The sequence below is a fragment of the Protobothrops mucrosquamatus genome, unplaced genomic scaffold (assembly GCF_001527695.2).
Source record: "Protobothrops mucrosquamatus isolate PMUCROS unplaced genomic scaffold, P.Mucros_1.0 scaffold928, whole genome shotgun sequence".
NCBI lineage: Eukaryota > Metazoa > Chordata > Lepidosauria > Squamata > Viperidae > Protobothrops > Protobothrops mucrosquamatus.
This window is the reverse complement of record NW_015387179.1, coordinates 141,616-168,578: the sequence shown is the minus strand read 5'-3', so window position 1 is coordinate 168,578 and position 26,963 is coordinate 141,616. Positions and strand designations below refer to the sequence as shown.

The following is a 26,963-nucleotide window of genomic DNA, read 5'->3' as shown; positions in this document are numbered from 1 at the left end:
ACCCCTTTCTCGACGATCATAAACAGTCTAGGGCGCACGCGTCCTCGCAAGGAACCGGAGGGAGGAAATGACGTATGACGTCAGACGCAACCTTTCTGGGCGAAGTTTGCAACCGCGCAATTTTTCAAAATGGAACCTCGCAAGGAGGGAGTTTCTCGCCGACCCCCATAGCGGGGACGGACAGGCCTCTGGACCGATAACCCTAGCTAGGCGGTCATGCGATAGTGGTAACGGATAAGACGAAGGAGTGAGCGCATCACCTTCACCATGGCGACCTGCATCGGCGAGAAGATTGAGGTGCGGAACGGCCATTACACTACGGGCGGGGCGGGGAAAAATGATGGACTTGGCCATTCGTTCCTTGGGGACAGATTGCGTCCAGCCATTATCCAGTCGAAGGGAGGAAGGTTTGCTGAGTAATCCAGTAGTCCCATCTCACCTTTCGTGACAGATGCGGCGCAAAAGCATCACCCTTGCGGAACACAATTGACGATCAAAGTTCCCGGCTCGGGTCCTCTTTTTATGCAAAAGATATTTCTTGAGGTTCTCTGTGGAAAAGGACCTCGTTGTCTCTAACCCCGCATAACCAGATAGTTGAGCGAGATCCCAAACCTGTTTTACTAAGCTGGACTCCAGGAAACTTACTGGACGCGTATCTGTTTTCTAGTCCGGAAGTGATTGCCACTACTTTCTTCCGAAATACTTCCGAATCTCACCCTGCTTAACATTTTTGGGATCAGTCGAGATCAGCTAGACTGCCCTTTGTAAACAAAGTAAAATGTACCCCCAGCTCCAAAATTTTAAACCTTTGAGGTTTAAAATAAACAATGGAAACAAGTTGGGCATCCAATAGCTGTGCAGTTCAGTTATCCTGTGCAAATTATCCCGTGTAGAAAGCATTCATAGTAGCAATATGCCTGTGGACCTACTTGATTGTAGAAATACTTTATGAAACATGCCTTCAATTTTTCAACATTAATATTAGTTTAGATAATTGAAAATTACAACTAACATTTCAGAGTAGTAAATTCTATCATAACTGTCTTAAATAATTCAGGTCTTGACAGATTTCCAGACAAAATAAGCCATCTTGTTCAACTATGGTTTGTTGAATAAGTTATAAATGTTGTATAAATGAAATATCTGGCCCAAGTCAGATTTGATTTCTGATAAATTCATGGACACTTGTGTGCTGTTGGGATTTTTTTTTCAACAGTAAAGAAGTGGTTTACAATTGCTTGATTTCCTAGTTTAGGCTAGTCCTGAGATTTCCTGGAGCTCTCCTATTAAACATGCCTAATCTTGCTTAGATTTTTAATCCAGCTAAGGTCAGGTAGGTAACTTTAATCATCACAATCTTGCCTTAGAGGTAAATTGCTGTACACTAACTACACCTGAGCCACAAAGCAGTCAACAATATAGTCCAGCAGGTTCCATAGAATCAGCTGGTATGGTTAGTTTATAGTTCAGTGTGTCTCAGAAAATTGGGTTGAGAAATCTACAGTTAAGCCTCTTGTAAACAAGTCAATATTTTGAATGGATATAGACTATAGCTTTCAAAAGCATGATCCTAAATTTACAGTTGCAGTTCTATACTTACCTAGAAGTTAATTCCTTTAAATATTATGAGACTAAATTATTTGCTATTAATTTAGTTCAATTACTATGCTGCCTTCCTTGGCCACCTACCATTGTTTCAGAGTCTAATAATGAATAGCAGATAGAAATGTAACCAGAAATCGTTTTCAGTGTCTGAATTCTTATGCCACTCATGTATAACACTTCCGATTGAACTTCAAAAGATTCTTTGAAAACCAAACACATCACCTTTATTGGAACAGTTTAAAGCAGCTACATGCAATTCCAGGAAGAGACATAGTTGCCAACAGGTGCTGCCTTTCCTACTGCAGTACATTCGGAACTGCCCCGTGTTGTTTTTTTTTAACAACTCATTGCCCGATTAGGCATTACAATGACTTCCCAAGTGTAAGTCTGAGTATATGGTAATATTTCTACCTTCTCAGATCTATTATTTCTTTGCATACAGTATAGGGTAGCCCCTGATTTATGACCATAGTTGAGCACTAAATTTCTGTTGCTGAGACCATTGTTAAGTAAATTTTGCCCCATTTTACAACCTTTCTTGCCACAATTGTTAGGGGAATCACTGCAGTTGTTAAATTAATAACACAGGTATTAAGTGAATCAGGCTTCTCAATTGATGTTGCTTGTCAGGTCACAAAATGTAATCACATGGCTTCAGGGCACTGCATCTGTCATAAATGTGAGTCAGTTGTCAAGCGTCTGAATTTTGATGTGACCGTGGTGATGCTGAAATGGTCATAAGTAAAAACCACTCATGTCACTTTTTGCAATTTCAGTTTCAAACTTTGGTCACTAAATGAACTGTTGTAAGTCGAAGACTACCTGTATTATAGATTGTAAGATAATGCTGTTTCTGAAAGTGATAAGAAATGGAAAGGAAATACTCCACAGGAAATACATATATATGTTGGTCTCAATTATGCATGGATTGATGGTCTGGAAAATGAATTAATAAGCCTCTATTTGTTTGCAAAATCTTTTTAAATCTGGTTACTAAATATTTTTTAAAGTAGACACCAGAGACCAAGCTGGAATATTCCATAAAGAATGTTTCGTATTTTCAAATTGTATGTGTGTGTGTGAGCACACAAGTATATATATAACACTTAGATCCGTTTATGCTGACAGGGATTGCCTAAGACAGAGGTGTCAAACTGCCGGCCCACAGGCCAGATGCATCATGCCAAAACTCTGCCCACTCCAGCTCCAGCAATGGGGAAAAAGTTGCAATACGTCGTGACATGTCATGCGACGTGGCGAGTTTGACACCCCTAGTCTAAGAGAAAAATGAATGTAAGGGAGTAAATATTACTGAGAAACACATGTGTTTCACATATGATATTGATATTACCTTTGGTAATGCTCATCTGTTCAGTATGTAATTCTAGAAGTACCTTGGAAGGATTTCTTTTACAGATTCTTGTTTATGTCAATAGTGCAACAATCTCCTATTTCAGTCATCTTTCAAAAAAGAACAGCTGTTTAAAAGATGGCATATGCCATATTTTTGATTAGCATTGTTCTGTTTTAAGCTTCTTTTATGACTACAGATATTAAGATCAGATTTTATGTTTACAGTGTTTAATAATTTGGAGTGCGCAACTGTAGCGTATAACAAAAAATAGAAAACGTGTATTTACAAAATACTAATATTCGCACATTATTAAATTCAAAATGTGATAGTGCTTGTGTTTAGAAATTAAGTTTTATTCTGATTGCAGTTGAAGATTTAGAGTGGTAAACTGAATCCTTGGGAAAACATGTTTAGCAGTTGCCATAGTATGCTGAAAGCGCATCTGGCAAATCAGAGCTTTTGGAGAAAAAAAACTGGATTTTTTTGTAGGATTGTGCATACTGGAATCACATATTTATCAGTCAGTACTGCAAAATTGTATAATGTACAATCAGTACTGTAACAATTGTATAATGATGTAAAGAGCTCTTTTATGTTAAAAATTTGGCCTGTTACTTAACTGGAACAGGTAGCTATGTTGGCTGATTCTCTTGCAGATTTAGTTACTTTCTAGCTTATAACCATGATACAGGTAGTCCTTGACGACCATTTGTTTAGTAACCTTTCGAAGTTACAAATGTAACTTATGAGCATTTTTCACAGTTATGACTGTTGCAGCATACCCATGGTCATTTGATCAAAATTTGGATGCTTGGCCACTGGTTTATATTTATGATAGCTGCAGTGTCCCAGGGTCATGTAATTATCTTTTGCGACCTTCTGAAAGCAAAGTCAATAGGGAAGTCAGATTCACTTAACAACCGTGTTATTAACTTAACAACTGCAGTGATTCACTTAACAACTATGGCAAGAACAGTCATAAAATGGGGCACAACTCACTTAACTGTCTTGCTTAGCAACAGACATTTTGGGCTCAATTGTAAGTCAAGGATTACCTGTATTTTATACTCTATCTCAGGGGTCTTCAAACTTGGCCCTTTTATGACTTGTGGACTTCAACTCCCAGAATTCCTCAGCCAGTGTGCCTGGCTGAGGAATTCTGGGAGTTGAAGTCCACAAGTCATAAAAGGGCCAAGTTTGAAGACCCCTGCTCTATCTCATCCTTAAATTCAGAGTGCTTTACAATCTGAAGCATATCCAAGAACAGTCAGGAAAGAAGAAAAAAAGTTACCATTAAACCATACAGAAAGACAGGTTGCGCTTTAGAAAAGGCCGTTTTACTAAAGCTGTAGTAGAGAGTTATCCTAATCTGAAGTTCTCCAAACGTCTGTGTAGCAGATTTAAAGTCTCTGCTTCAAATGGGTGCTTCTTTTCGAGAGGGAGGGGAAGAAGGGAGCTCCAAACGCTCCTTAAATCATTGGGCTGGTTTTCAAAGTGAAGGCTCTAGTCTAGTCTAAGCCACCGTTGAGATAACTTGACTCAGTCCGATCCGTTTGGTTCGTGGGCTCCCTTCCCCGATGCAACGAATAAACTTGGAGTTCCGGACTTCACGGGCCGGGCGGCAATAACTTAAATCACCGCGGGATCCCAAGGGGCAGGGAGGGTGTTCAGGCTCGCCCCCCTCCGGAATATTTCCTTGGCTGCTGCTGCTGCTGCTGCTATGGAAGCGAGTGTTGGAAGCCGCGTCTCCCTCAGGAGCGGGAGAAAGAGCGGCAAGATCGCCCGTCTGCATAGCTTATGCTTCAGACCTCTCAGTGGGCTCGACTCCCGGGCAGGATGCCGCAGTGGCTGCTCAGTCTTCTGCTCTCTCCTCTGCCCAGCGACGGCGTATCCTGCGCCGGCATGTCCCATTGCTTGCCTTCTGAGAGCTCCATTAAGGTAGAGAGCCTAATCAAAACGGGCTGTAAAATGCCTCAGATTTTTCTCCAAATTACGGGCGGGATAGTTCTCTTTTAGGAAGGGGATTGTGTGTGTGTGTATCTCACGGAAATTGTGTGGAGGGAGAAGTGTTGAAGGAACAGGTGGTTTACATTACCCCCCACCGCAAATCAGGAATTTCACAGGAGCTTACAGGATTCGTCTGAATGACTTTTCATTAGGTCTTTATCTCTTATTAATGCAAATGGGGAGAGAGTTGTGTGCTTGTGTAGCCAACGTTTGAAAAGTCTATGTAGAATAATAGAAGTTAAGAAGCCAGCAACTCTGTGAATTTTGTAGAACAAATTTTGGTAGACTCAGACCTAGGTCCAGTGTTGTAGTCATATTTGCCTCTCGTGAGCCTTTGCCCTGGGACACAGAAGCATTTTTTTTCTTCCACTATTATAATATTCTTACTTATCCTCACTTTTATTTGTTTCAAAACATTTCACTATTATTATTTTTTTTGAAGTAAAGTTAACATGGTTTAAAACTGTTAGTTAAATGTTAATACATTTTTTTCTCAATTTTCTGTAAAAATTCATTTCATAATGGGGAAAAGTGCATGTAGCATATTAAAAAAATAGCTAATATTGGGTAAACAATAAATGAAATAATATCAGATATTTTTTTTCATTTGTAGGATTACAAGGTGGGGAACCTTTTGGGCAAGGGTTCCTTTGCAGGCGTATACAGAGCTGTGTCCTTAAAAACTGGGCTTGAAGTGGCTATTAAAATGGTAAGTGGCCAGCAGAGCAATAAATAGACTAATAAACTCCACATTTCATGCCTGATATTCTTTTATTTGCACCAGTTTAGCTGATTTCCGACTAGGACCTGGTAGAGTTTCAAAAATGTTACTGGTTTGAATGTTTTCCTTCAGCATCTACCAGTTTGGAAATGATGTTTATTGCCACTGAAAACTTACAGTATAAAAGTATGTTAGATTTATATTGCAGTTCCCAATCTGTTCCCCCACCCTTTGATTGCTATTTAAACTTAAAACAATAGCCAAACCATGTTTTAAGATAAGTTGGCTTTTGTTTTATGAGTAAGTTCATTATATTTCCATATGACTTACAAGGCATTCAAAGCAATATTTATATCCAGATCCTAACTATATACTGGAAGTAATGCCAGTTTGATTCAGTTCATGTATTTCTCTGTGATCAATGTGAAATTCTAGCACCAAAACTCATTCAAAACTTTGGCTTGAAAGTAAAAAAGCAGTGTGTATCTGAAATAATACTGTCATTATTCATTATACTGTTAAATGTGTTTGCTCATTCTATCTTAATAGCAGTTATTTTCATTTTTGTATATGAGCTGAAAAGATTTGTTACCTTTTTAGATGACAAAAAAGCTATGCACAAATCAAATCAAATCAATTTATTATTACAGCCGAAGGCCAACACATAAATTAAACATTCAAATAAAACAAAACTAAACAGAACCAACACAAGAAGACATAGCAATATATTATCATTAATGATGTAATCAATGGGTGACCAAGGTCTGCCTAGTTTTACAGACAGTATAAAAAAACTAGCTAGCTTCAGAAAAACTGAATCATACTGACCTGACAATAAAAATACACTGACTATAGTCTAATGCTGGATAAAAACACGTACTAAAATTGATTATAAAAGATTATTAAAAAGATCTAAAATGTTTATGTTTTTGTATATGAGTTGAAAAGATTTGTTACCTTTTTAGATCGACAAAAAAGCTATGCACAAAGCTGGTATGGTACAAAGGGTACAAAATGAGGTGAAGATTCATTGTCAACTAAAGCATCCCTCCATACTTGAGGTAAGAAATTATTTTTAGAATTTGAACAACTATAATTAAGGTTTAACTTGTTATAACTATTTATTTCTTTTCTAGTTGTATAACTACTTTGAAGATAGTAACTATGTGTATTTGATACTTGAGATGTGCCATAATGGAGAAATGAGCAGATATTTAAAAAACAGAAAGAATCACTTTTCTGAAGAAGAAGGTAAGATTGATACATGTTGATTGTATACAAAAATATATCCATTTTAAAACGTTTATTTGAATTTCAGAAATTGAAATTTCTAAATACTGCAATGCATATATGACATGTAAATGTTAACTTTCTACACTGAGACAGATGTAATTTCACAATTAATATAATATAACAAACCTCAGCTTGAGAAACAATTCAGTTTCAAAGTTTACTATTACAAACATTTGCACAAAAGAAAGGACACGGTTTTAGAGGAAAAAGTCAGATATTGTTTTGCATATAGTCTAAACTGAATTTTGATTCTTTGCTCTGTTCTATAAATTAGAAGCTTTTAATTGAGAGTGGAATAGGAATAGCACTTAGACTTATATACTTATAGCCTTCTCTAAGCAGTTTACAGAGTCAGCATATTTCTCCCAACAATCTGGGTCCTCATTTTACAATTCCATTGTTATGGGTAGGTCTTGCAGTATTTTTTTAATAATAATAATAATAATAATAATAATAATAATAATAATAATAATAATAATAATAATAATAGTAAAGTTGGAAGGGACCTTGGAGGTCATCTAGTCCAACCCCCTGCTCAGGCAGGAAACCCTATACCATTTCGGACAAATGGCTGTCCAGTTTCTTCTTAAAAGCCTCCAGTGTTGGAGCATTCACCGCTTCTGGAGGCAGGTTGTTCCACTGGTTAATTGTTCTAACTGTCAAGAAGTTTCTCCTTAGTTCTAGGTTGCTTCTCTCCTTGATTTTATTTGTATATGGTAGTTTATATTTCCCTTCTTTCATCTCTTCCATCTCTAGGTCCATTTCCTCTGCTTCATCTTCCGATCTCTGGTTTATTTGTTCATACTTTGTAGTCGTTGTCTGGGAATTTTCTAGTTGTACATTTAATTTGGAGATTTGCTCATTTATATTATCTAAATTATTTTTAGTCTCATTGTGGTTTCTTTTTATGCCCTCTTTGTATGCAACAATTGTTTGGTGAATTAGTTGTAGCGTAGAGTATATTTCCTTCTGAAAGGTATTTGTTTTTTCTTGAGGCATCATTCCTAGAGATCCTCTAATATCACCAGTCTGAGTAACAGTAAAACAAAGTTTCCTTTAGTTTTCTGGTATTTATATGCAGCCTTTATAATCCAATAGATTTTAGAATACAGGTCCAGTCCCAAAAGCAATATTTTATAGTGATCTTTTGTCTCAGGCATCCAAAAATTGTCAGTCAGGCAAGGTTATAATCCACAATGTCCAAAGTGTTCAACCCACCTGAAAACAGCTCAAAAGTCTCTCCCAGCCAGATGTAATCAAAGGTCAAGTTTTTCTTTTTCTTCCACTAGCTCTTGAGATTAAAAATCCAAGCTCAGTGGGTGTTTATAGTCCAACAAGGTCAGGATGATAAGTATGCAAAATATTTTCCTTTATTGCCAGCTGTTCTCCCTTAGGCTAGGAATCACCAAGCCGGCAGGAAGCTAGATGTCCACCACTAGATGTCATTCAAAATCCATTTTTCACTCTTAAAACAAAGGATTGATTTTTTATATTTCACCTCAATGTTTTTTTTCCAAAGAGAAAATCTTAACAATTATCTCAGTTCTCAGATTTCAAAACTGTTGCTTTATGTTATTTCCACTTCAATATTGTGTATTTCTGTCCCCCGTAGAAATTAAAATGCCGCTTCCCTTCACATTTGGAGGTTTTTAGCTTCTTGGGAGGCTTTCCCAGGAAATTCAGTTATAAAATAGTAAAGGAAGGATCACTATTCTCACCCAGTTCCAAATATGCTGTTTATGATGTATTAATTGGTGCTTTTCTTCTTCGGTTGTCAGCAGCTAATGGCTGGCATTAGGAATGTAACCAGTATTTCCCCTGCTGGTTTGGAGGGCTTTTCTCGGATCAAACGGAAAGACCGCTGTCTCTCCGTGATCAATGAGACACCCCTCCTCCTTCTTCGAGGTGACTTTGGGCCCTTTTTAGGGCCCCCAACAGGGTAAAATTGGGCACGGAAGACAGAGCTCTGCTTTCCTGCATCTGTCTCGCCGCGATACAAAATCGGAAGTCCTGGGTCCTCATTTTATTGACCTCTGAAGAATGGAAGGCTGAGTCAACCCGAGCCAGACATAAACAAACTCTTGGCAGTGAGCAGTGAGCTAGCTTGCAATACTGCTGCGCCACCATGGCTCTTAAATAAATCATTCTGGTTTGTTTTACACTAGCAGAAGGCATATGTAATAAGTATTTATATCCTTCATGCTTCAGCGCATAGCTTTTTTATATTAAGGATGAGATTTTCTTAAACCCTATCTTTATGAGTTCTGTAAATGTATCAGCTTTCTCTCTGAATGTGTAAGATGTATATTTGGTATAAAGCATCCTGTATCTCTCTTTGTTCTATACAGTTCGGAACTTCATGCATCAAATTATTACAGGAATGTTGTATCTGCATTCCCATGGAATACTCCATCGGGATCTTACACTCTCTAATCTCTTACTCACCAACAATATGAATATCAAGATAGCTGATTTTGGACTTGCAACACAACTGAAAATGCCTCACGAAAAGCATTATACAATGTGTGGGACTCCTAATTATATTTCTCCAGAAATAGCTACAAGAAGTGCACATGGGCTTGAATCTGATGTCTGGTCTTTAGGATGTATGTTGTTTACTCTTCTGGCTGGAAAGCCACCTTTTGATACTGATACAGTAAAGAACACTTTGAACAAAGTTGTACTAGCAGATTATGAAATGCCAGCATTTTTGTCCAGAGAGGCTCAGGATCTCATTCACCAATTACTTCGAAAAAACCCAGCAGATCGTTTAAGCCTTTCATCTGTATTGGATCATCCTTTTATGTCCAGTGGTAGATCAGTAAGAAGTAAAGATTTAGGAAATGTAGAAGATTCAATGGATAGTGGAAATGCCACAATTTCTACTGCTTCTACTGCTTCTCCCAGTGTCAGTACAAGTGGCTGCTTAAAAGAAAAGAAAAGACTTTTAATCGAGCATCCACTTCCTAACAAAATGACAGTTTTTCCTAAACATAACAGTGCTAACAATGTTGCAACTGGTTATGGAAGCTGTCCTCACGACAACCAGGGACTTCCAATAAATGAAGTTACCAATATTGGAAGAGGAAGAACAATGCAGCTAATTGAAGAAAGACCTCATTCACGCTATCTCAGGAGGGCCCATTCGTCTGAAAGATCAGGGACATCTCACAGTCAAAATTCAGAAATATCAAGTCAAGTGGAAAGGTGCCAGTCCTTGGAAATCCTCCCAAAACCAAGACAAGGACTAATAGAAAATAGAAAAGAATTTTCTCCTGCAAATTGTTATCATGATTTCCCAGCTGTATTTAAGGAGGACCTTCCCACTAACTGTGACTCAGTGGAAAAACATTTTCCACCATCTATAAAACAACAGCCTTGGTAAAAAATGAAATCTTATTTTAATTGGGTTCTCTATAATATATTATCTTTTACATAATGATAAGTAATGATTTAGAATCCGGTTTGCTAATGCTTTCATTGCAGATGTAATATTAGAAGTGTACATTTAAATTTGTATCCAGTTACAGTTCAATAGACAGACAAACTTAAACTGGAAACCTTTAATTGTGGTTTAAAGAAATAAGCCAACTACTTTATACATTTCAAATGCAACTTCTGTCTGAAATAATTCTTTATATTGTATTATGTTGAGTTATAACCTAGCCCATTAAGTAAATATATATTTAAAGATTAACAAATTATTTGTGTGTGTTATAATGGAGAGTGCTTATAAGTGCTTATATTTTGTTTTTAGTTCAGATTTTCCCTGTCCAATGAAGGCTGACAATGCTTTCTTAGACCTGAAGACTCAAACTGAAACAATGCAGCAATGGCTTGGAAATATCCAGCTGGGTGGTATGGATTTATTTAATCTGAGTACATTAAATTTATATAAAACAAGTAATTCTTATGAAAATTGCATGAAAAAGTGTGGATATATTCAATAATGACGTAAAAGATAGAAAATTCTTTTGTGGAGGGGTTAGTAATAATAATAATAAACTTTATTACGGTCATAGACCAGCAATAGCCATCACTTTTTACAATATATTAAATAATAATAATAATAGTAAAAATAGTACTAACATTAATAGTAAATAATAACATCCCTGTTAAGAAAATACATGTTCTCAAAATGTTAGGGTCACTCCCTAGTGGAGGGGTTAGAGAATATGAGGAAGGTTATTTTAAAGAGTAAATCTGCTGTAGAGGAAGGGTTGTGTTGCTTTTCTAAGCCTATTGTGTGCAGCAGAAGAAAGACACAGTCCTAGAATATATTCAAGCATACATATATTACAACTCTATAGTAAGCTGCAGTTGGGACAGGATAGCATGTTTAATATTAATATGAGTTGCCTTATTCTTCCAAAAGATTTGCAAGAATAATTAACCTATGTATAGTTGGAGGGGAGGGTGGAATTACAGGGAACATAATTTATTTTCTCTGTCTTTATGTCTGCGTGGAGATATGTTTATTCATCTTTAGCTGAATCCCAAGTTTGATTCCTTGATTATAATGCAGAGTTCTGGAATGTAGGAACTAGCCTTTACTTGATACAAAATGTTTCAGTGTTTAAATTAAAACAAACAGGCGTTCCCGAATAGACCACATTATAATTTGAAAATAAGTAAAAAGAGTACTAACTACTCTTTCAACAAGAATTAGAATTGTCCACATCTGTCCTTAAACTTTGTTACTTTAATTCTTAAGTATTTTTTTTATCTTTTGAAACTAAAATTGTTATTATCTCTTCAAACAGCTTAGGTATTGCCTGGAAATATATATAATAAAAACAGCAAGTGATTATTGGCGTTAGTTTATATGTTGGGGGGAAGAATAACAGGAACAGACGGGAAGGAGGAGTTTTCTTTCCACTGCATCACATTACAGCAGGAATTGAAAGAATACAGATGTACAGATGTAATTTAAAACTATGGTAGTTAAATCTTAAACATCCTTAATTACTAGGAAACCCTTGGGGAATAGAAACCAAGGATAAACAGTTAGGATTATCTGGATCCTAGGATAATGCTCTTTTCAATTTTTGTTCTTAATTATGTTTCTGCTTTACTTTATCAGGATAGTTGTTGGGATTTATTTTTACTACTCCCCATCCATATGCTTATCTTGAAAGGAAGAACACATATAATTAGGTGTTTTCTAATGCAGAAGACTGACAGAAATCTGATCAGGGTATATACATGCTGAATGCAAGAGAATTCAAATTCAAATTCTAAGTACGGTAAATAGTTAGAAATATTATTGCTGTTTATTGGGTTTCATGCTTAGGAAAACAGTTTACCCAATAAGAAACCTAGTTTATCAGTTATATAATAACATATGCTACCTTAATCCAGGTAATTCAAGTGGAATTGAATTTTGTTGAACATTTTCATATTTGAATCAGAGATTTAAAGTAGACTAACATATGCTGTATCTGTTAACCTTGTTTTTTTTAATGTACTCTATTTTTTTAAAAAGAAAATTCCCATAACATTGCATTTCCAAAATGATTAAAATGTTATTTTGCTACTTCAGTTCAGGTATCAGAACCTTCATATAAAATAAATGGGGATTGTCAGTTCTATCTTGGTATGCCCCAAGAGGCTCTAAAGACAGCGAGAAATGGTTCACAAAGTAAAAATTCTCCTGATTCTGCACCAACTGTGGGTCCACAAGAATTAAGAAAATATACCACTAGACCTCCAAGTAAATCTGAAAAGGCCCTGCTAGCACCTGCATTTGGCCTCCATCTTGTGTCTGAAATCAAAAACAGAGACAAAGAATCACAGTATCGACACCCAAAACCTCTCCTGCGAAATATTGTATCTCCTCTGAGCGCTCATAGACTGAAACCAATAAGGCAGAAAACAAAAAATGCTGTGGTAAGAGCTTTGTGCATTTCTGAATAACATCACCACAGAAATAAAAAGTAAAATAGAAAATTAATACTATAATAGTAATTACTTAGAAAAATAATGTGATTATAAATATAAGCATGTTTGAATGTGTTTAAATTGCTAAAGTATAAACTAGTGTTTATAATTAACATTTGTTTTTTCTTCTAAAGTACTGAATTCCAAACATTAACTACTTCCTGTGACTAGCTCTGTTCTTGCATTGGGTTAAAGTTGGTAGGTACAAACAAGATATATATAGATTCAATTTATTCCTGTTGCTTGCAAGCAAAGCATACATGGTTAGTTCTCAATACTACAAAACCTATACCACAAAGGATTTCCCTCAGTGAAAATGCAAATTGAGTAGTAAGTCCTCAGTGGAATATGAAAATATCATTGGTGTTGGTTGATCTAGCACAGACATGTCAAACTCGCGACGTCATGTGACATCACGCGACGTATCACAGCTTTTTTCCCCATTGCCGGCAATGGGGTGGGCGCGGTTTCCTCGTGACGTGTCCGATCCGCGGGCCGGCAGTTTGACACCCCTGATCTAGCATCTTTATGCAGATAAATTTCTGATCAGATTCAGTATCTAAAAAGATAAAATTGGAATAATCTTGCATGTTTTTGTGGAGCTTAGTGACTATTTTTTGATATAACAGCAACAAGTATAACTGGCTTTAGAGTTTCCAGTTCAGTTATTGAAGTCAGAAGGCTTCTTAGTCCTTAATTTTTAATTTTACATCTGCCTCTATTTGAATGCTGTTATTTTATTTGCCCCCCTCTTTTTCTTTAGTTCAGATCTTTTGGTTTAACTCTCATATTTTTCCACTGATCATCTCCTTTTTTTTCTGCTAATATCCATGTCTAGTATATTCATTGTTTTAAATCTCTATAATCACTTTTCAGTTTCATAAAAGGATTTTTTTCTATTCAGATTGATAGCAATATGTAATATGTTATGAATGACTTGGCACTACAGATATAATGCATATTTGGTGAAGGAAGTTTTTCTTTAGATTTCTTGCACTGTATTTATTTTGTTGATTTTCAACTTAAATTCTAGGTGAGCATTCTAGATACAGGAGAAGTATGTATGGAATTTCTAAAGGAATGTAATTCACATGAATTTGTAAAAGAAGTTCTAAAGATTTCTTGTGATGGAAATGAAGTAACTATTAATTTCTATTTTTTATGATTTGAATATTATTAAACTATATGTTTATATCAACATTACCATATTATGTAGAATTCAGCTGAAGATATTTGCTAGGTTTTCTTCACCTTGAAAACCCCCCCCCCACACACACACATATATTTTAAAACTCAATATTCATTCTATACAATCTGGGATGGGAATCACATATTGCATTAAACCATAATATTATTTGTGTATTCTGTGAATCCAATCACAGGTTTTTTAATTATATTGTATAAATAATTATGTTTAGCTTTGTATTGTGCACAAATCCAACCAGTTGTAATTTATTCAAACTGGCTTAAATCATGTAGTGTTCTCTTAATAGCTTCTGATTTGATTGATCTTAAAATCTGTAAATATGGCTGTAAAATTTGTAGATGATGTTGGTCAATAAAGATAGCAAGGCATTCTAGAGATTATTAGTTTGAATTGAGAACCTACACAGTTTTATTTTAAAGTACTCTTTGCAATAGTGACGAATATCTGTAGCTTGGGTGAAGGTTCATTCTCTGAGCTTGTGGGTTGGTTTCCAAACGTTTCGTTACCAGGCTAGGTAACATCTTCAGTGATATTTAGGGGATGTCTGTGTCAGTGCTCTTCTATTTATAAGGGCTTCAGATGTGAGTGTGTCAGGTGATGAGTCATCAGAGAGAAGGTTGTGATGGATCTTGTGACTTCAGGTCAGGGTGTGAATTATCAGTGGGTTAGGGGTGAATCATCAGTGAGAAGCTGGTGATGGGTCTTGTGATGGGGAGATTATATCAGGTCAGGGTCATTAGAAGGTGAACTGCTGGGGGGAGGGGCTTGAGGGTTGGTGCTGTCTCCGGATCGCTTTGCAATTGATTTCGATTCTGAGGGGTTCATAGGCTGGTTGTAGATCAATGTGTCTGTTGATGGAATTGCTTATGGAGTGCCAGGCTTCAATGATCTAGCAGTCAAACGCCACGATCCCAAATCCTTAATCACTGCCCACACCGACACCAAACAACACCAGTTCAATTGGAGCAACACTAAAAGCATCGGCCATGCTACCACCCGCCATGCTCATGAGTACATTGAAGCCTGGCACTCCACAAGCAATTCCATCAACAGACAGATTGATCTACAACCAGCCTACGAACCCCTCAGAATCCAAATCAACCGCACAGCCATCCGGAGACAGCACCAACCCTCAAGCCCCTCCCCCCCAGCAGTTCACCTTCCAACGATCCTGACCTGAAGTAACCTCCCCATCACAAGACCCATCACGAGCCTTTCTCTGATGATTCATCACAAGACCCTCACTGGACACACCCATATCTGAAGCCCTTATAAATAGAAGAGCACTGACACAGATATCCCCTAAATGCCACTGAAGATGTTACCTAGTCAAAACATTTGGAAACCAACCCACAAGCTTGGAAAATGAACCTTCACCCTCAAAGTATTCTTCATTGCGTAACTGTTGTTCAATTTATAATTTAGTTTAATGAGACTTTTTTCTGTATATTAAGGTCACAGTTTACCATCCAAATGAAGGTTTAGGTGTTCCTCTTAATGACAGACCACCGGCGTCTCCTGAGCACCTAAATGTATATAGCCTTGACAACTTACCAGGTAATTATAATTTCTTTGAGTCATTTAGAATTTTTCTTTCTTTTAAGATCACATTTTTGGATGGAATTTGTGACAGGATTCAGATTGACGCAGAATGAAACCAGGAAGAAGTGGAAGTGATTGATCAGTGTGTATTAGTACACTGCTGATTGAGGATAAGCCAGTAATCTAAAGAATTATGATTTACAGTGATGTCTTATAAAATTATAGAATGTGCAATATAATCTTGATAACTATCCATTTTTTCTCAGCTCATTCATTTAGTTTCCGACTATCCTGTGTATCAGCAGGAATATAAATACACACATCTCTAAGTGTGTGTGTGTGAGTGTGTGTATGATTATTTATATGAATTATTTATCTATTTACTTGGATACTGAGGCCTTCTGAAAGTATTGATGCCATAACTATCTTTAAAAAGTTTTTTTCTTTAACTGCTTTGAAAAACATAAATTACCTTCTATTCAAATAAATAGATTTTTAAAAGCATCGTTGTCACTGATTGAGCTTCCAAAGTATTCTTTCTTTTCTGTTCATTACATGAGATGGGAAAGTTTAGATAAAACCTCTCACACACTCCTACATACCCTCCCCAACCCACACAATGCCTGTTGTGCATCCCTACAACCCTGACCTATGCCATGCCTCTCGTACATGCCCTCAAACACCATCCCCAACCTGCACTGTGCCTGTCATGCTCCCATTTGCAACCTTGTGCACTCACACTCTGCCTCTCTCACCCTCTACCCAACCTTCCCCATCATCTCCATGTATCCCCTTGCTTTCTTCCCCACCTGGCAGCACCTTCTTGTGGCTTGGGCCTTATAACTTCCTGCCAGCTTTCTCAATGATTTTGGTTGTGGGAAGCCAGCAAATGGTTGCCTCACCTAATGACCATGTGATTCATTCAACAACAGCAATTGGGTCTGCCGGGATTGCCATCACCAAGCAATGTGGTCGCAGTTTACAACTGCATTGCTTAGCAACAGAAATTCTGGTTCCAATTCCTGGCGTAAGTCAACTATTACCTTTATGTTAATGCGCAGCAACTTGTTAGCCTACCTGCATTGCTTTGCAGTACTAAATGTCAATATTAAAATAAATTCTAGACTTTTTAAATGAAAATATTGAATTACTGGAATAAACATTAAAAGTTTTTGAAGGACTTTTGTTAATAGTATCCTTGAACTAATTGGGATCAGAATTTCTGTCACTAAGTGGTCATTAGGTGAAACATCATGTAACTGCATCATTTAGCTATGGTAATTGCGGTGGTCCCAGTTGTAATCATTAGGCCAGGTTCTCGTGCTTCTTCTGCCTGTCACGCTTCTGCTTCAACTCTCCCCAACCTGCCTTCCTCCCTCCATCTCTGCCCTTGAGGACACCCTGCGCTCCACCGCCACTTACCTCTGTTGCCCCCAACTGACCTTGCCTGTTTTCTTCCTCCTCCTTGGTACAGGGGCCTTGTCAATGCTGCTACTGCCTCCCCTGGCCATTGGTTTCCTGGCCGGTCTGCCCCACTACAAACAGCAGTCTTAGCCTCCTGCACATTCCCACCAGCCTGTCTTGTCTGCCTGCTGGGACTCTTTGTGCCAGACATGGCTCATTGCCTTTTCTGCTACAGGCCCTGCTCCAGTAGTGTCAGCCCCCTGCTTGCCTGGGTCTATGCATGCATGCTTGCCTTCATCCTGCACAAATAAGAGTACATTTATTTATAGCCTGACTGAGCAGCCTCTCTTTAGCAATAAACAAACTTGCTGAATCAAATAGCTTCAGTAGGAAGTTGTCTTGCACAGAATGAGTCCATTGTTGTCTATTGTCATGGGTGGTAGTTAGCCAATTTCAGACAAGATTGTTCCAATCCTGCATAAAGATGCAAGATGTACATTACCCCTAAGCTAAAGCAGTTCCTCTTCCATGTATTGTGTTAGTCAGGTGCCATTGAAGTTTCTTTGACTTTTATGGTTCTTTGGACAGAAACTTGTTATCTTGACGTGTCTCTAGGAATAACTTTACTTTTTCACAGTCCTGTAATCCTATTAGAATTGCCCAACAATCATGCTGTCCTCCCTCCCTCCCTCCCTCCCTCCCTCCCTCTCATTCCCACAATTTGTAGGTTACCCATCTTAAATATATGACTCTGGGGAGATAACAGGATTTAAAAACAGAAAAACATAAATCAATAAATAACAGATATGGCTGTCAAGGTAGAAATTCAACCAACCCATCAGTAGAAGTAGTTGTGATATGGGTTCAACCACACACTTGGTTAAGCAGCAAAACCAAGTCTTCATGGCCTTAGAAAGATCAGAAAGTCAAGTTCCCAAATGGATGATTTATCAGGAGCACTGCATATTAATTCATAGAGGCTGATTTATTTATTCTGGGAACTTGTTCAAAGTTTTTTCAAGTGGCTTTAGTAGGCACTGTTATTTAAAGTTTACTGCCCCATGCTTTCAGTATAATAATCAGTAAGGTTGCCACAATGATTTGTGCATTTTCTTTTCAATTTAAAATAATAGCAATATATAAGCATTAATCTATATATGAATAAAGTTTGGAATTATGGCCCAAAGGCGATATATCAAAACAAAGGAACAGAAATGAAATGTGAGATGATTTACATATATGGGGATGAAGAGTGTAACAAAAAATGATTTTCTTGTTTTTCTTATGTTAAAATCAAGATATATTAGCTTGTTATAAGTAAAAAACTGAATTGTAACAACTTTTAACTCTTTTCTTTCTTTTAGAGAAGTACTGGAAAAAGTATCAATATGCAGCCAAATTTGTGCAGTTGGTAAGATCCAAAACACCCAAAGTCACCTTCTATACAAGATATGCCAAGTGCATGTTGATGGAAAATTCAGTTCCTGCAGATGTGGAAATTTGTTTTTATGATGGTAAGTGTCCCTCAGTTCTTCTACACATTTCCTTCAGTGTTAAGTTTGTAATTAAACTATTAGTTGACCATGACTTTATACTGCTAATGGTTCCTTAACTTGTGTATTTTAAGAAATTTTGTTAATTGATTCATCATACACTAAATATACTAAAACTCTTAAAAGTCTCAACATTGAAATGAATATATTTGGCTATATTGACATTACTAAATATTTCTTCTTATGCTTTTATAGGAATAGCACTTAGACTTATATACCTCTTCACAGTGGAGACCATTTTTTATTTACTTAAGGAATTTATTGTTTTATAATATTCATAAGTGATTGTAAATATTATAAAACTTAATTGTTTGAAAATTAAATATTAATATTTACACTTTTTCTTGACTGACTTCTGCATTCAATTGACATGGCCATGTGTAATCTAAAGCCCCTTTAAGTGGCCTTCAGAACTTCCTCTGATCACAATAGCTGAAAACTGGCAAAAACTCCCTTTTTGAGAGAAGCAAAGTTAATCATTTTTTTTTTAAAAAAAGGATTTCAATCCACCCAAATTTAATTTCACTCCAAAGACATCATATAGTCTCATCCTCTTGAGTTTACAAACTCCTTCAGCAGAATGTCCACAGGCAACTGATCATTAGAGGAAATCCTCAGGTTATAGTGGCCATAGGGACTGATTTCCTGTTGCTAAACAATGTGGTTGTAAAATGCGATGTCTTGTCACCATGTTGCTTAGCAGTGGCAATTCCAGCAGTCCCGGATGCTGTCTTTGAGCCAGGACTTTGCATGACTGCAACTTCTGGTCTCCTGCTAGACTCCCAATGGATTTTGATTGATTGATGTGATTGATTAATTGATCCCATTTATATTTTTATTAAATTTCTATGCCGCCCATTTCATTTACAGCAACTCTAGGTGGCTTCCAATATAATAAAAAGTTAAATTAAGTGCTAAAAACAATTACCATTAGAAAAATTGAACAGAGAAATTAAAAGATAATGAACAGCCTGGGGGCGGGGGTGAGAATCTTCTCTACCCTGTCAGCCACCCCCACCATAGCAGGTCCCTGTTGGGCCCGTAGGCCAAGTGACAGAGTCAAGTTTTTAGGCTCTTCCGGAAAGCCAAGAATGTGGGGGGTGGACTTCACCTCTGATGGGAGAATATTCCAAAGGGCAGGGGCCACAGTAGAAAAGGCTTTTCTTCTGGTCCCTGCCAATCGAAATTCTTTAGCCTACATGATCCGAAGTGGGCCCTTTCCACTGGAATGAGTGAGGCGGGTGAGTCCCATTGAGGTAAAATGGTTCCTCAGATACCTTATATAGCTGCCCATCTCACAAAACAAGTGATTCTGGGTGATGTAGCAGTGGGAGAATATCAGAGATTGTGGCCATGTGACTGTGAGGTTGCTGTGATATCTGGAACTACTAGGACCTGTCATAAGTACCATTTATTCAGTGCTGTCATAATTCTGAATGGACATTGGAATGAGTGATCATAATCTGAGGACTATCTATGAAAGATTTCCTAACATTAATTTAAAGTCATAAAAGAGCTGCTATTCCTGTGCAATTTTTTGGGAGGAAGTTTTGAAGACTTGTATTCCATTTTTTTTTTCATGATATTTATTCTGCTGGCAGACAGATTGCATATGTGTTTTATTCTGGTACTAGATAATATTAAACTGTTGGAAAATTTCAAATGTAATTTTATTTTAATATATATAGAAGCATATGAGACTACATTTCCTCTGCTTGACCATTTTTTTCCTTCTAGGGGCAAAAATACACAAAGCAGCAGGAGCAATAAGAATAATTGAAAAATCTGGAAAAGCCTATACAATAAAAGAAGAAAATGAAAATTTACAGAAGGATATACAAATATATGTGCATCATGCAAATGAGGTGAATATTGTTTGTATTTTAAAATGTGGAGGTGTGAAACTGCATTTTCCAATTCATCTATTCTGTTCCAGCTCCATATTTGTGGTTGAAAAACCATAAGAAGTTGTGATAGACAGCTGAGGCAAATGAATCAATGAAAAATAATCTCTCTCAATTGTCAATTTTAATAAATTGTTTTTAGGTATATAGCTTTAAATTGCCTTTTTAATAGAATTATCAATACTTTCTGTTAGTATTGCTGTTATCCACTGTGCTCTTGTTCCATCATAAAGGAACAAAACTACACTATCAATGTAATTTTAATGTGCCTTTATGTATATATTTCCTTATTTTAATAGGCTCATCGCATTTGCCTTGCACTGGAAACTGCCATTTTGGCAGAAGAAAGAAGTGAAAGTGTTCCATTTTTCCCCATTATTGTTGGTCGGTAAGCTGTCACATTTGGTGTTCTTTATTTTTCCAATAGCTTCTCACATGGTTGACACTTTTTCATAGAGATTTTTATTTATGCTTTCATGTAGAGCTAAATGTATCTTTTCTCCACCTCAGTAAACCAGGAAATCCTGAATCTCCAAAAGCTTTATCAAGTATAGCCCCATCTTTAATGAGTGTAGCTTTGAAGAGAGATGTTGCCAAATCTGAATCTTCAACTCAAGCCTCCAATATTAATCTATCTGTAAGTAAGCACATGTACAGATCATTCTTTTATTATGAGATTTTTTAAAAAAAAATGCTATAAAGTTAAATTTTAATTTTGGTAACTGTCCAAGATTGTTTAGAGAAATCTGAGCAATGGTATTGAGGTGCATAATGACAAGATTGAATTCTTGGTATATAACTAATGAAATTAAATTATTTTGTTAATACTGAAACCTCTGGAAAAGTTTGATCTATTATTGCTATCTTATATTTCCATGAATACTTTCTAGATGTGCTATGAAGGATCTGCATTCACAGAAGCTACAGCTGAATCAAAGAGCTCTTCTAGCAGCTCCAATGACCGTGTTCCACATTCAGCACAATTGCTAAAGTCTGTCTTTGTAAAGAATGTTGGCTGGGCTTCTCAGGTAAGTATGGAATTCACCCCCAATAAGCTTTATATGATCAGGGTGAAGATGGAGGAGAGAGCAAGTTACAAGTAGATTTGTAAAGCTGTAACTGTTCTCGCTCTGCTCATGTTTTGATATTCGCTACCGATTAGGCTGTAGCTACAGTGGTGGCCAAAATTATGGAAACCTTTTGGGAAAAGTGTACAAAAGAAATGCCACCTTTGGTTAAGTTTCCACCAATTTTTCTTCTAATTTCTTTATAACTGTAGCCTTGTTTACTTAATAATACTATTTTACATCGCTTTCTGGGCAAACAGTCAATTCTTTGCACTATTACTTTAATTTTATTATGTTTTACAAGCTCACTAAATAAAAGAACACCAAAAAACCCAACCAACTTAATAGCGATCACATAACACACTGATAAATGTTCTCCTCTCAGCTTCAATACATGACATCAATAACTGAATCCTACTGTGATCTGATTGGCTCATTGCCAAAACAAGATGACACCTGATTGGCTCTTTCAACACTCATGCTCATTGGCTACAATCAGATGAAGGAAAGCTACATGAAATCAACCTAAGCAAGTTGTGCTTCCTTTTTCTGGTTATTTGGCTATAACCTTTCATAGAATACAGTACAGATAATTGAACAAACTTTGTTGCGTTACATTCTTGATTAAAGTATCTTTCCATTGATATATAATTTTATGGTACTACTCCAAAAAAAGTGGTGTTATTAGCCATCAAACCTCAGAAATACACTTTTTCCCAAAAGGTTTCCACAATTTTGGCCACTACTGTAATAGTAGAACATAACTCTACGTATTATTTCTTACTTGAGATACATAAAAATTGCATATAAATACAGTAGGTGCATGAATCAGTATATAATTAGTCAAAAATCTGATTACAGTTTGCCTAAATAGTAGGCAACACTATTTCCATTGAAAAATGAATACAATAATTTCCATCCATCCCAATTTTTCTGTCTCCAGTGGAATGAGTTATTTCTCTCAATAAATAACTATTTTGAGACCAAGCCATTATGTATCAGGCACTGTTTAATACGTTTTGGCTAGGATTAGTATTTTATAGCCAAAATAATGAAGACTGCTTCTCATTTAAGCCTGAAGCCAGGACCTAATTATGAAACTATTTTAATAAGAAGTAATGGCTTTACAATGTGGGATCATTTTTTGATAAACAATTCTTGTTGAGTGACTAGGTAAAGAAGCTATTTTATAGACTTCCGTATGTGAAATAATCTTTATCTTTTCTACTAGTTGACAAGTGGGGCAGTATGGGTTCAATTTAATGATGGATCCCAATTGGTTGCTCAGGCTGGTGTTTCCTCTATTACTTACACATCTCCAGCTGGTGACACAGTTAGGTATGTATCAGTCTTGTTATTACTAATAACAAGATCCTTTAATAAATATCAGTCTCTAGACCAGTGGTGGTGAACCTATGGCACGGGTGCCAGAGGCGGCTCTCAGAGCCCTCTCTGTGGGCACGCGCGCCGTCGCCCCAGTCCTAGGCCTTCAGCTTGGTTTTATAAAACCTTTTCGCTTTAGGCCTCCACCACCGTGTACAAAAAAAAAAAGGTTCAATCAATCAGTCAATTTCAACTTCTCGCGGGGAAAAAAAAGATCTTGCAAAGTTGGAATTGATTGATTGAACTTTTTAGTCCCACCCAGTCTGCTGTTACCACCGCAGCCATGCCCACCCAATGGGCCACACCCTCCCGCCACCCGACAATGCATAAGTGGGTTTTGGGTTGCAGTTTGGGCACTCGGTCTCTAAAAGGTTCGCCATCACTGCTCTAGACTTTATATTTTCTCATTTGATTTCTAAGCAAGAACGTGGGACTGGAGATTTTAGTATGTGGGAAGTTCCAAGCAATGATTTTTTGCAAAGTCAGTGTGACAATTTTGATTAAAAATAAATAAATATTAAAATTTCAGTTTGCGACATCTCATATTTTGTTACTTTCTCCATTTGTTTTTCATCAATTCAACTATCTTGTACTGCTACATTTACATTATTTTTAAACATAATTAAAATTTCTTAAAAGGCATTCCATGCTATCAACTTTATAACAATATTACTAATATAACAGATCCTTTTAGAGAAAAAACTATTATATAATATGTTTAACAAATAATCTGAACTAAAATTAAGAGAGAAAAAGAGGAACCCCCTAAAAACAATAAAAATAGGAAAACCACTAAACAATAACTAAATAACTGAAACTAAAATTTAAATGTCAAATTATTCAAATGCCAAATTATATTTTTCAATATCATCATGATTAAATTTTTAAAAGGAAAATTATATCTATATTGCCCTAAATCATGTAATTTTGATCTTGCTTCTCCTTTAACACTGAACTAACTCAGAGGCCAAGTTGAAAAAAGTAATTAAGCCATCTTTGGAAGCATAGCACATGAATGTCTTCCAAGAGTAATGGAGCCATGTTTTTACAAGTTCATATTATGCTGTAAGCCAGTCTGCTTCAGTGTTTTCATCTGAACATTTTATAAATGAATGGACAATCCTCTGATAGGATAATTCATGTTCTGAAATCATTTTCATGAAAAGACTAGGAAAACAGAGAACATAAAATATAACCCATTAGTAGGCCTGTGTTGAAATGTGACTTGAAATGAATTCTTTTTTTTGCATGTTTTCAATTGGAATTATTGAACTGAAACAATATATGAAGACTGATTTATAATAGACCAGCAAATGTAATTAAAGTAAACTATAATAACTCTAACTCAAAATTCTTAAACTCTTAATTCTTAGACAAACTAACTTATTTAAAATCACAATTCCTGATTTGTGTATAATGGCAAAATAGGAATCTGCTAGTGAAACTAACTAAATTTTTGTTGACTTCTCCTGCCTTTCCTTGGGGGTGGCAGCTGGATATGCATATGCACTTATGCAGAAACCACATGTTCTGCAATTGTGTGCAAATTCATCTAGTGGTTTTGTTTTAACACTAAATGATGAAAACTCCTGACGTCTCAAAACAGCAGTTGACGAATTAATTTTAGGAACTTCCAGTATTTAAAATATATTTATGTAAGAGAAATGTGAAAAAATTGCAATCTATCTATAGCTAACGTAACTATGATTTAATACTCAATCCTATTTTAATTTGTACTATACAGTAACCACACATTAGGTCCACAATGTAGGTTATAAGTGGTTGACTAATTTTTGCTCTATATATGCAAAGTACAATCATAGCATACAATTGATGTTCATTTTTTTAAATATCTTAGCTTTGTCCTTAAACTGTGGTTTAAATTACTAGGCCATTAGTTTCATTTGTTAATGAGATAATAGCCCTAATCAGAACATTTACTCCAAGTGATGAATGTTTGTGGACTCCAGTTTGTCCCTCTTTGAACCTCCGATTTTTTTAAAAATGACTTTTCATAAAACAAAATTAGAAAGCTTGCCTGCTGCAAAGCAAAGTACCAGCTTTCATCATATTTAGTGGGAGAATGCTTTAGGGGCTCCAGAAAGGTACTTCAGGAGACAATAGCCTATGAGGCTAGTTCACAAATGAGTTCTTAGTAATTGGTTACGCCCATCACCATAGTTGTCATTTCAGGAGTTTATCCTTCATATACGTTCACAAAATCCAGTATTGTCTGGCTCAATTATTGTTTATCCATTTTAAATAATTTGAATGAATTAGAAATTATCATCACCTAGCAAGATCAGGAATGGAAACTTTTTAACCTTTAGATACGTGAGTAATTAATTCCTGGTTAACTCTGCCTCATAAATGAAGGTCCTGCTTCCACAAGTTATTCATGGGTGGATTAATATCAGCTTTCTTAAATTCTCTTCAGTGCCTCAGAATATTATAGAGAGTTTCTTGTGCTTCAGAGATCTCCAGCCATTTTATAGCCAAGGACCATTTTATAGCCAAGGATCACTATAGATTACCCCTCCATTGCACAGAAACATAGTTGGAGATCCATTGTCAAACAATTTTAGGTTTGCACTACAATTTAATATAGTTTTGAGAACTAAAACCTAGCCCCTCTGCCCCCCCCCCAAAAAAAAATTACAGCAGAGCTCATTATGATTTTGGTTTCTTCCCAAGTATTCAGTGCAGTTCTTTCTTACTGTAAGATTGCTTCTCTTACATACTGGAATGATGTAAAATAAAAAGTGCATCCCAACATTAAAATTGGAATATTGGTATCTTGTGTGTTTTCTTAGGTATAGAGAAGATGAGAAATTGCCAGAATTCATCAAAGAAAAGTTGCATTGTCTATCTTCCATTCTGGTAATGTTTACCAATCCAGTTGGCCCCCACTGACAAACTGCATATGACAAATTTAAATAACTCATTGGTAATAAATTCTTTTTATACTCACAGTAGTAAACTTTCCTCAAAAAAATCCAGACTGTTTTTTCTTGACTGGAATTGATGTATAAGTGTTCCCCTTTTAAAACATTAAAGCAAAATTACTTGCATTTCATGTAATTTAAAGAGAATCCTGTAACCATCTTGATTTCCCCCCCCCCCCACAAATGTATATATGTGCATGTTCTGTTATCGCAGCTCTCAAGAAAAAAAACCCCGCTATTGCAATATATGCCTGTAAATATTTTGTATTTTATGCTATTTTCAGATATGAAAAGTATTGTTTTATGATTGTTTTATATTTTTGTAACTTTTTAATGAAATATCCCTGCAAAAGTGTTAAAAAATAAATGCAGTGATAATTTAGATCCCTTGATTTATTTAACACAAATGTCTAGGTATGCACGGTGATACTAGTTTACTAATAAAACTCTAATCTACAGTAGAATCCATACGTTTTGTACACTTGCATGCACTCCAAGTAACAAGTTTATTTAATGGTTCTAGTGTCGTATTAAATTTGGGAAAGAAACCTAATGTGGCAGAAACATTCCTGGGAGTGTTCTAGAACAGGGATCCCCACCCCTGGTCCGTAGACTGATACCAGGCCACAGCATGCCAGCAACCGGTCCGCACAAACAAGCAAAGCCCCATCCGTGGCATATAGGCAGCACACAAAACCACGCACTCTCTGGTCCATGGAAAAACCTTTCTCCACGGAACCAGTCCCTGGTGCCCAAAAGGCTGGGGACCTCTGTTCTAGAAACTATCTCTAGGTTTGTATTTTAGTTTAAAGGGAAATTGAAAGTTCAAACAGGAATAGTAAAATTAATATAGTAAAAAAAAAAAGTTATTGAGCCAACAGTAGTATTTGTCTTTCTTTGCATTGGAAGTAAAAGGTAATATGAAAAAAGCAAACAACGCTAACAAAAGAAACCCCCTCTTATAGCACTGAAAGAATTGTGGAGAAAACAATAATCTGGGTCTCAATTGCAAGTTTCAAAATAAGGAGAAAGCAGGTC

At 36.3% G+C, this 26,963-nt stretch overlaps 1 protein-coding gene across 2 annotated transcripts; it reads left to right on the top strand.

Annotated features, from left to right (window-relative positions):
* Window positions 1-139: 139 nt before the first annotated feature.
* On the top strand, window positions 140-26,386 carry PLK4 (polo like kinase 4). 2 transcript variants are annotated; one of them, XM_015819461.1, is made up of 16 exons: window positions 140-297; window positions 5,580-5,675; window positions 6,653-6,748; window positions 6,824-6,938; window positions 9,329-10,361; window positions 10,738-10,838; window positions 12,523-12,869; window positions 13,954-14,058; window positions 15,582-15,684; window positions 18,438-18,587; window positions 20,364-20,491; window positions 20,830-20,918; window positions 21,041-21,167; window positions 21,421-21,558; window positions 22,829-22,935; window positions 25,794-26,386. In XM_015819461.1, the coding sequence occupies exons 1-16, from the start codon at window positions 268-270 to the stop codon at window positions 25,891-25,893; spliced, it is 2,865 nt and encodes a 954-aa protein (XP_015674947.1). In that variant the 5' UTR covers window positions 140-267; the 3' UTR covers window positions 25,894-26,386. The 2 variants fall into 2 exon arrangements, with proteins under 2 accessions (XP_015674947.1, XP_015674948.1); XM_015819462.1 differs by lacking the exon at window positions 140-297 and adding an exon at window positions 4,772-4,897.
* Window positions 26,387-26,963: the final 577 nt, after the last annotated feature.